Source organism: Eurypyga helias, unplaced genomic scaffold (assembly GCF_000690775.1).
Source record: "Eurypyga helias isolate BGI_N326 unplaced genomic scaffold, ASM69077v1 scaffold5114, whole genome shotgun sequence".
Lineage (NCBI taxonomy): Eukaryota > Metazoa > Chordata > Aves > Eurypygiformes > Eurypygidae > Eurypyga > Eurypyga helias.
The window spans coordinates 1-11,492 of record NW_010245495.1 but is presented as its reverse complement, the minus strand read 5'-3'; the positions used below and the strand labels follow the sequence as shown (position 1 = coordinate 11,492).

At 36.8% G+C, this 11,492-nt stretch overlaps 1 protein-coding gene across 1 annotated transcript; it reads right to left on the bottom strand.

Annotated features, from left to right (window-relative positions):
- Positions 1-4,362: 4,362 nt before the first annotated feature.
- On the bottom strand, positions 4,363-9,718 carry LOC104508442 (kinesin-like protein KIF2A; the record flags this gene model as incomplete). Its single annotated transcript, XM_010150080.1, has 6 exons — positions 4,363-4,473; positions 7,215-7,419; positions 8,093-8,235; positions 8,479-8,570; positions 9,421-9,484; positions 9,628-9,718. Coding segments are annotated over 6 exons (706 nt in total), but the record flags the coding sequence as incomplete, so codon positions are not given.
- Positions 9,719-11,492: the final 1,774 nt, after the last annotated feature.

The window sequence follows — 11,492 nt, the reverse complement described above, 5'->3', positions numbered from 1 at the left end:
GTACTCACAAGTGAAGAACTAATGGTCGGTCTATAAAACTGGGGAGAGGTGACTTTGACACTGAATGGTGAAAGATGCTGTCTTTGGGGGTTATACTAATAATTTTATGCATTCAGCAAGGGCAGAATCTGACATGGGAAAATCTATTCTTAACCTGGAATGGCCCTTTTCCTAATGGGACTTGGGCTTTGAAGGGTCATTATTGGATTTGAGGACAAAATGCTTATCACAAACTACCTAAGAATTGGTCAGGAATATGCTGTGCCATGTATATTACACCACTCTTCTTCCTATTGCCTCAAACTCAGGGGAACAGATTAGGAATTAAAGTATATGATGACTTAATAAGAGAAGAGAGATCAATTGATACATTCCTGACAATGACCCTACAGGGGACCCAAGCTGGAGTAGTCTGTTCCTGAAAGACTGCATCCCGTGGAAAGGACCCATGCTGGAGCAGTTTGTGAAGAAAAATGCAGCCTGTGGGAAGGACCCACACTGGAAAAGTGCATGAAGGACTGTATCCCATGGGAGGGATCCCACTGAGAGGAACACCAGTTTCCTGTCTTGACAAAAGAAGCCTGTGCACACCCAGGCTCAGGACAAGGAACAAAAGAAGCCTGTGTGAACTCAGACTTAAGATAAGAAAGAATATCCAAACTAGGTGATCCCTTGAATATTTAAATTACTTGAATATCTGGAATATCTAAACAACATTATGCCATAAATGTGTTAAACGTGTTAACTACCTGAATATCTGGAATATTTAAATTACATGATCCCTTGAATATGTTAAATCAACTGAATATCTGGAATATCTAAAGAACATGAATATCTTGATTATGTCAAAAGAACATTTTTGTCTTGAATATCTTAGGCAGATCACGCAGTCTGTACACTCAGAGTACCTCAGCAAATAGGGAAATGAGGAGGGTCTCTTGTGGTCAGGAAAAGTAGGATAAAAGGGTTCTGCGTCCCTCTGTAGGTTGAGAGACCCCACAGGAATATGCCCCGTGGACTCTCCCTTTATTCAAATTATTCTTTTTTTACAGGACTCCTCTGTCTCCTTTGTGAATACTGACTCCTGGTAGCGTGATTTTCTGTACACCATGCTGGAGCAGGGGAAGTATGTGAAAAGTCCTACCTTGAGAAGGTAGGAGCAGCAGAAACAATGTGTGATGAACTGACTGCAACCCTCATTCCGCATACCCCTGCGCCACTTGGGGAGGAGGCAGAGAATTGTGAAGTTGAGCCTGGGAGGAAGAGGTGAGTGGGGGAAGGTGTTTTAAGATTTATTTTTATTTTCTCATTACCCTACTCTGATATGATTGATAATAAATTAATTTTCCCCAAGCTGAGTCTGTTTTGCCTGTGACGGTAATTGGTGAACGATCTCTCCTTGTCCTTATCTTGAGCCATGAGCTTTTTATCATATATTTTCTCCCCTGTCCAGCTGAGAAGGGGGAGTGATAGAGCAGTTTGCTGGGCACCTGATCAGCAAGAGTCAACCCACCACAACAGTATATAACAGTATTGTACCTAAGAATTTCGTCTATGCTTTAATTTACTTCACATAAAGTAGACAATCTTCTAGAGAGCATAGCAATGATCTCTACAGTCAACTGCAGAAACCTGAAATGAAACTACTCTTTACTATTTTTGCATTAATTTTTAGTTTGAAACACAACAGTTAATTACATGGTTCTGCTGCAAACAAGCAGTCAGTGTACCTGCAGGATAATTACTTTTTAAATTTCATAAAATACTGTTCAGCTTTAGCTATTATAAACCATAATGACTTGGCCTTGTTTTTCTCTGTATATTTCATCAGTAAAATTTTTCCAGTGTATGATATAAAAGCTAAACATGAACATTCTTACAAACCAGACACACCCTGCCAAAGAGCCAAATGTAAATACCACACTGGAAGGCTAAATACATTTTCTTGATAAAAGAGGCAAAGGAAGACCCAGAAGAGTGGTAAAGCTGCAGATCATTATCCACTCTTCTCACCACTTGGCCACTGGAGTGCAAATCTCCTCTCCTCTTTCAAGGGAACTGGGGAGGACTGGAGATAATTCTAGGCCAAAGTATCTCATACATCTCCCTCAATTCAATATAAAATGTTCAGAAACCTGTCAGATCTCTATACAGGCAGCTTTTTTCTGCATCCATCTAGTTTTTGCAGGAACAAGTGCTGCAAATGCAAGAGCTCAATTCAGACAACTGTAGGTTTCTTTCCTTCCTTCCTTTCAACTGTAATTTCGAATAAGTCATAACCACTCAAGTGCTCTTCTTCCCACATCAGTATCTTAAGAAAAAAATTGCTGATTAAATTCTTGATAAAAATTGCATGCAAACAAACACTAAAACCAGAATGTCACAAATAGTCCTAGTACTGAGAAACTACATGAAAAACTAACAGGAAGAATGAGTTTGAAAGCAGTATCTCATCACAAAAGGGTTTTCTTATTCTTAATTATAACTATAGTTATGTGAATGAGAAAACAAAATAGTTCAAGCATATTTCCACTCACTTTCAGAGGGGATTTTTTCCTTAATTTAGATCTATATTGAATATGAAAGGAAGGAATACAAGCTTTATCAGGACTTAAACACCCATATATCATGGATTATTCTTGATGGCATTCTCATGAATTTAAACAGGAAAAAATGTTATCTCAACTTTATGAGAAGAGTAATAACTAAATAAAAAAGCTTAACCAAAATGAAGACAGCTTGTTAGCACTTTAAGGAGTGGTAAGAGTGATGGTGAGAAATTCATGAAACATTCACAAATGTTAATTTTTCTATGTACAGAAAGCAATTCCCAACAGGCTAACTTTCCAAACCTTCTTCAGCAATGTGGATACACTGGCTGGAGATGTACAGTTTAGCTTTCTGGTCCTGAATAGGATTTATGAAGTTATGTCTCAGTGGAAAGAAAACAATCCTGTGTTTTTATGCTATTTTACCACCTTTTTCAAATTAGAACTATACCTAACATCTAAAGAAAAGACTAGGCTGCCCTAACACCATGGTTTTCATGTTGTGGTCTGCAGACTTCTGTGGCCTCTAGACTAATTCCAAAGAGCCTGTGAAAAGTATCCAATGCAAATGTATTTGGTCTGGCTGGGATGGAGTTAATTTTCCTCATAGCAGCCTTCATAGTGCTCTGCTTTGTATTAGTAGTTAGAAAGGTGTTGATAACACACCAGTGTATTGGCTACTGCTGAGCAGTGCTCCCACAGCATCAAGGCTGTCTCTCCAGCATTTCCCCCCCAAAGGCCAGTAGGATGGGGGTGGGTAAGAGCTTGGGAGAGGACATAACCAGGTCAGATATCCAAACTGACCAAAGGGTTACTCCATACCATATGACTTCTGCTCAGCAATAAAAGCTAGGAGAAAGGAGGGTGTGTGTGTGTGCATTTGTTAAGGCATTTGACTTCCCAAGAAATCGCTATCTGTACTGAGGCCGTACTTCCCAGGAAGTGGCGGGACATCGCCTACTGATGGGAAGTAGAGAATAAAACTTTTGGTTTTCCTTTTCTTCAACATACAGTCTTTGCTTTTGTTTTATTAAACTGATTTTATCTTGACTCACGAGTTCTTTTCCATGTTACTTTCTCTCCCCTGTCCAGCTGAGGAGAGGAGTGATAGATCGGCTAGGTGGGCACCTGGCAGCCAGCCAAGGTCAACCCATCACAGCAAACAAGCCTAACAGTCAGTGTGCACAGCAGAGAGTTTGCAGTTCCATAAGGAGAAATGTTAAGAATGCATGAATAAAACCACTGGACATCTGTGCTTTTATCTGTTTTTTCCACCATCTGACAGAAGAATTCTGTTTTTCAGATTGATCCAAATGCACATTTATATAATATACAACTATTCATCCCATCTATTCCCAACTACTTCACCCCTCAACAGCCTAGAGCATATTCTGATGCCTCTGATACCAATTCTAAATTTGCCTTTGTTATTTGAAGATCAGAACTCAACACTATACTTCCAGTCTATGTCACCTTTTCCAAAATTCTGATTCAACAATACTGTCACAAATATAAGACATTGAAAACAGACAATAAAACAAAAAAACCCCTCAAGCTGGAACTGCTTCTGTTTATGTGCCTAAATAGAAAATGAGAACAAGCAATAAGAAAGGCCAATAAAAAGTGAGAAGGGAGCAAGTTATCTGAAATTTCTCTGCTGCAAGTCTCACTACACACAGTGTCAGTTAATGTATAAACCTAAGTCTAACAAAATGCTAGTAGCAAGTGACCAGTTCTAAACATAAGATCCTAAATTCCCAGCTTCTTTTCTCTTTGTAATTGTTAAAACATACAGTTAACTAAACAAACTTACCATACAGGTACGGGAGTTTTCTCCTATGAATGAATCTCTTAACACCTGGGTAAGTTTACTTGCTCTGAATGGTGTATGAGGTTTATTTCGGCCTAAAGCTCTAATGCACTCCTGAAAGAACATCGAATATTTATTAAATCCAAGTTAAAGAAAAATACATAACACAAATGCAGTTCAAAATCAGAAAAATATATGATTACCAGGTAATCAGGCCCAGTCAGCATGGGTTTATGAAAGACAGGTCCTACTTGATTAACCTGATCAACTTCTATGACAAGGCGACCTGATTAGGGAAAAGCTGGATGAGGGAAAAGCTGTGGATGTAGACTAACTAGACTTTAGTAAAGCCTTTGACACTGTTTCCAACAGCATTCTCCTGGAGAAAATTGCTGCTCATGGCATGGATAGGTATATTCTCTGCTGGGTAAAAAACTGGCTAGATGGTCAGGCCCAAAAAGTGGTGGTGAATGGAGTTAAATCCAGTTGTCAGCCAGTCACAGGTGATATTCCCCAGGGATCAGTACTGGGGCCAGTTCTGTTTCATATCTTTATCAATGATCTGGACAAGGGGATCAAGTGCACCCTCAGAAAGTTTGCATATGACACCAAGTTGCATGGTAGTGTTGACCTGCTTGAGGGCAGGAAGGCTCTACAGAGGGATCTGGGCAGGCTGGATTGATGCGTCGAGGCCAATTGTATGAGGGTCAACAAGGCCAAGTGCTGGGTCACTTGGGTCACAGCAACCCCATGCAACGCTACAGGCTTGGGGAAGAGACACTACAGAAATAATTTCCTGCACCAAAAATCTGAGCAGGTTAAGACAGGACTGATATCCACATGCAAATAGCACATCTTGGATAAGCACCAAAAAACACTCCTGAGAACATATGAGTTTAATTTGAAATTGATAATAATTTCAAGGGTCTGGAATACAAATGGAAAAAGCTGTGTAATGCTTTTTGGGATAGATTAAAAATGGAAAACTAACATATCATTGAGAAACATTTATCCCTTCTTGTACCGCTGTTTAGACCTCTGGAAGAACTCCACTTATTTTTATTTCCCTATCCCCATATAATTTAGATCACCCACACCAGTACAGCCGCAACAGAGACTTTCACTATAATTAAAAAGGCAAGTTGTATAAAAATGAACTATGTTGTACAGGTATTGCACTGCAGGCACTAGCCAGCACAAAATCAGCAAGTAAATTAAAAAAAACCCTAAAAACAAAATAGCTTTATTCAATTACATTTGGAAACAAGTGATAATGTCAATACAATGTTGTTTGCATTATTTATTTTGATACTACATCAAAACAGGCCACAGTTTTCAAACTGCTGCTTCCACTTTTTCAACATGACATACGATTTTGCAATGACGTTACAATTTCGCAACGTGTTTTGTGAGATCTGCTTAGAGTCTGATACAAGTCTTCTCTAAAGTTTATACTGAGATAAAGAATTAAAGCACAGTGATTTTTGGGTTTAGATTTTTTTTAAAGATTCTATAATTCTATATAAAACCACAGTGATGGTTCAGAGAGTAATAAACCTAAGCAAAGCTAACCAACAACAGAGATAACTTCTGGGCTGTTCAAAACTACTGGTTCCCCAATTGAGACCAAAAAATTACTTTCCCTATATAGACTGAACCTCTTTTGAGCATTATAAAACAAACATAAAAGGCATTTGAATATTTAAATAATATTTCTTAGATATCTTGATGTGTTCTGGATTAATGCATGAAAATTTGCTGTGATTGTATCAGACAATTTGCTATAAAGAGTAGTCAAAAATAGATTCCAACTTTCAAGGATTATTTTAATCAATTTGATAATTCTTTCTGGATATAGTGCTGTTGTGTTGTTTTCTTCTTCAGTGAATTTATTAACATTGGTAAATAAATCTATCATAAAGGTAACTTTATTTTTTATCTTTTCTTAAAAAAAAATATACTGAGATCAGTAGGAATATTTCCAGTTAGTATTTCAGACCTTGAGTACCAAAGTATGTCATCTCTCCTCCCAATTTAGGTGTATATTAGAAAAGCATTCAAATTCAACTACTGAGGTGGTTTTTTGTTTGTTTGTTTGTTTGCACTACGTGAAATTTGATATCTGTGCTGGTTTTGGCTGGGAAAGAATTAATTTTTTGACAGTAGCTAGTATGAGGCTATGTTTTGGATTTGTGCTGAGAAGAATGTTGACAGCATACTGATGGTTTTAGTTGTTGCCAAGCAATGTTTATATTAAACTAAGGACTTCCGTCTCGCAGCCCGGATAGCTGACCCAAACTGACCAAAGGGACATTCCATGCATAAGACGTCATGCTTAGCATATAAATTGGGGGGGAGATGGTTGGGATGCAAAATCGCTGCTCAGGGACTGGCTAGGCATCAGTCGCTGGGTCGTGAGCAGTTGTATATTTTTTTTCTTTCCATTGTTTTTTATTCCTTTTCCCTTTTTCATTATATATTATCATAATTAGTAGTAGCATTATTAGTATCATTATTTAATTTATTTTAAATTATTAAACAGTTCTTAACCCACGAGTTCTCTTATTTTTTTCCTCTGATTCTCTCTCACAACCCACTGGGGGAGGGGAGTGAGCGGCTGTATGGTGCTTAATTGCTTACTGGGGCTAAACCAGGACAATAGCACAATGTTTCTGCTTGGTAATTACCAAGTGTTTCTTCGGGCATTTAAAGGAAAAATCAATTTGTTTTTTTACCTGTCACATCAGCAGACAATGTAGACAAGAAAAGCCTGCAAAAACACTTGTTTTAATAGTCATTGCTACTATAGGTAGGTGGCTTCCACCTACTCAAGGGAATGGAAACACTTTAGTTACCTTGAGTGCTAAAAGGCTCTTGTTAATTTCCGCACCTTCCAGTCGAGTCTGCCTATCTGCACTGGAAGTATCTGCTCCTCTTTCATTGCCAGCCAAATCAATCAGAGAAAATTTACCATGCAATTTCCCTTTCTTTCTGAGAATAATCTGAAACACTGCATGGCTTCGAGATGAGTGTGCATTTGCAGATGTCTGGCCAGATGTCCTTTAACAAAAGGAAAGAAAGGAAGGACATATGAACAGGCGAAGGACTGTTAAACACACTACCCTCAGAACATCATTTTTTTCAGGGCCGAGTCTTGTATTTACCCTAATAATTTGATGTACATAGTATAATTATGCCTATTAATTCTTCACACAGAAATGGAAGATTAGCAACAACCTACTTCCTTCTTAAAAGCAAGAATAATCAGTTCTCCAAAGATTTCAGACTATCAGAGCTTACAGGTAAAATAATATATGTGGCATTTTTATCTGTTCAGGCAGCAGTCGATGCACAAGACTAATTTTAAAAACAGTAAAGCTGAATCTTAACAAAAAATAAAAATTTAATACTTAACTTCTGTCACTACATATCAAGGCCTTTTCAAACTGAAGAATGTCAGTATTCCAGATTATAAATTCCAAGAATTTAAGTAAGTAAAGTGGTTCTATAATGCATGCAATTCACACCCTGTAGAAAAATCAGTTCGTATTTCTCTCCAGGAGAAACTCTAAACTATCTTTATTCAAAAGATAGGCAGATTCCTTACTTGCAGCCAACATTATTAAAAATATCACTGCATATTAAAAAACCATCACTATGAAGAGACACAAAAAAAAATCTTGTTCTGATTTTTAATTTACAATGAAAAATTGGTGGAAGCTATTGGAGATACCTGCAGCTGTTGCCTATTTCAATAAGCTTAAGAACATCTTCCACACATTTGACTTCTTGTTCCTGTAATCCCACCACCTGGACTTGCTGTTTACCATCTTCTAACACTCTTAATTTTGTCTTCCTGTTCAACAAGTCAAAAACCTTGGCAGGGAGAGGGAACAGAATAGTTAAAGAGTAGGTTTAAAAAAATTTTTGCTTCAAATGTCATATCAAAATATGCAAAGCATTACATACACAAACATGATTGGAAGGGAAGTGTAAATAGTTATTTGAAATAAAGCTTTCATTACAAAAAGGAAAAAAAAAACCCTTTATGTGACAAGCTCACAATCTTGTTTGTGAAAGAGAAATTCCACCTTCTTCAGAAAAGGATTAGGTACTTACCTTACCACTGTAGATCTCAAAAAATGTTGCATATACTTGAAGTTCTAACTTCTTATAATTTGGCTTCTTTAGCATTATAAAGACATCTCGAGCTGTGAATACATTTCCAAAATAAAAAGGAATCTAGTTATATATTTTCATTTAGTGAAAACTCATTCATGCATGACAGTATTTTACAGCATCTCTCATATTTTGCAAGTGTAACAGACAGGGTCAGTTGATCAAGTAAAAACCACTGCATTTTAAACTGCCAGATTACATTGGAAGATGCAGAAGACCCCAAAATTGTAAACTCAATTAACCATCAGTTATATTTCTTATGCTTTTGAAGTTATCTCTATATATATACTTTACTGTATAAAGACTACACAGAAACTATTTTTTATGTTACTAAACCTCCACTGTAAGGCAAATTATGCAGGCCCTTATGTTTGTATTGACCTCAACTAATGTCAGTCTGACCTCAGTGCCAGGGAAGGTTATGGAGCTGAACATCTTGAGTGCTATCGCGTGGCACATGCAGAACAATCAGGCAAAGAGTCCCAGTGAGCATGGATTTATGAAAGGCAGGTCCTGCTTGACAAACCTGATCAACTTCTATGACAAGGTGACCTGCTTAGAAGATGAGGGAAAGGCTGTGGATGTTGTCTACCTAGACTTTAGTAAAGCCTTTGACACCGTTTCCCAAAGCATTCTCCTGGAGAAGCTGGCTGCTTATGCCTTGGACAGGCGCAAGCTTCCCTGGTCAAAAAAACAGCTGGATGACCTTATCGCTCTCTACATCTACGTGAAAGGAGTTTGCAGAGAGGTGGGTGTTGGTCTCTTTTCCCAAGTGACAAATGATAGAACAAGAGAAAATGTCCTCAAGTTGTGCCAACCTAAAAGATTCTATCTTTCTATGATTCTAATTTGCAAAAATCCAACACAACAATAAAGTCTCACCTGCAAGTGCATATATTCCTTTAGAACAATCTTGTTTTTTTCCTGAAAAGTCACCACCCATAGTCTAAATTAAAAAAAAAAACAAAACAAACAAACACTATAAAGTTCCCATAACTCTAACTTACATATTTATTACTTATCAGAATTTATTGAAGTGTATCATACATAAAAAGAAGTGTATTGCTGACATGTAGAAGAAATACTTACATGGGTTTTTCCACTGCCTGTTTGTCCATATGCAAAACAAGTGGCCATTCCCCTTTCAAATATGGTCTCCACTAACGGTCGAGCTGTAAACCTTAAATGCAAAAAGCAACATTGAAACTTAATTACTTTAAGATGCCACACTACCACAAGGACACTCTAAATTTTAAGGCCAAAAGTGACAAAACTGATTCTGTACTTTGAGAGGCCAAAGGACATCTCCACATTAATTCCTGAACTAAAGAGGCTACTAGCTCTAAGGCATTAAAATAACCTAAACAATTAAACAAAATCTACAAGGTATGTCCCATTTATTTTACAACAATGTTATCCTCCTTCAAACCCTGAGGGAAAAAAACCCCACCTTGTTTTAACGATGCAACATGTCACAGATTACTACATGGATTTTGGAGCTCCCTAATGGAAGACAGCATTAGAAAACATAGAGGCAGGACAGTGCAGCAGATAAATACTTAGATATTGTCAGTACAAAAATTCTGCTATAGTTTTGGGGGTTTTTTCCTCTAAATCAGCTTCAAAGATTAAGTTTAGAAGACAGGTGGCCAAGACAACATTGCATGTCTCAATATTTTGAGAAAGTAGTTACGCTGAGAAAAAGCCACAAGAAAATGTATACCCAAGCTCATCAGAATGAAAAAATACATTTATTCCTTAAATATTATTTGATGTGTCAAATATATTCTCCAAAGTATCATTTATTTATTTCAGAAAATTGTTTTTTACTTTAAAAAATGTAGAGTTATTGCTCCTACTTCAAATGCTTATCACCATTACTTCATTAAAATCTCCAAAATCAGAAGGTAACCTTATGGAGGGTTACCTCCACTTGGTGATGAAGGTAAGACTCTCTCTACAACAGTCTCTCTTTCTAAAATTTATCCAGGTGTTTACATGTAAAGTATGCTTAGTAACAGAAACAAAAACAATTGTTTACAGAAACACTGAGGTGTTACAACCTCCTTTCATTCCACTGTGGAACAAATACAAGATCACTTACAAAAATAATACGGGTAACACTGAGCCATTCAGCAATCAAGGGTTATGCAAAAATCTAAGTTTAACTGAACCATCAATCTTCATCAAAAATGTACCAGACAATTCCTGATCAGCCTTAGTCTTTGTTTTGCTTCCTCCAAACATATACTTCTTTTGTCCTCAAGGGAATATTTCCATATTTCAGTGTTTGTTCTTTTTATATTTAAAATATACATTTCAAGAAACCTATCCACCTAAGAAGCATGTTCCATTATGTCTGTTTAACTGAGTTTGAAGTTATTTATTTTGCTGATTTATAGAAAAGGGACTAAATGTATTATAAAATAGAGCAAAAAACATACATATCTACAAGTTTTTGTGAAGCATTATACAACTCCAAATGGTATCACGCCAAAACAGTCCAACTTTACTTCTAGTAGAACCTTTCTTTGCAATCTTGATCCTTCAGAAATATAAACTCTGATTCTCCCTTTAAATTCCAAAGGCATACCCATTCGCAGTAGTGCATGGCTTTTTATACTGAAGAAAACTTGCAACTCAGTGTTGCAGCTCATGAATTCAAAAATACTTAAAAAAGAGCTTAAGCAAAATAATAATAATTAAAAATGGTTGTACATTTCTAGAGAATGTTTTTCAGTACATAAATACAGTGAGTAATTTTAACATTTTTCTAGCAAAATCCCACGAAGCCGCTCTCACAAATCCACCTCCCCTCCTCCAGTGGAGGGGAAGAATTAAAGGAAAAAAAAAATAAGGAAGCTCGTAAAATTGAGATAAGAACTATTTACTAATTAAACGTAAATTAATAGATATTAATACTACAGAAAATAAATAATTAAAATAACAGGAAA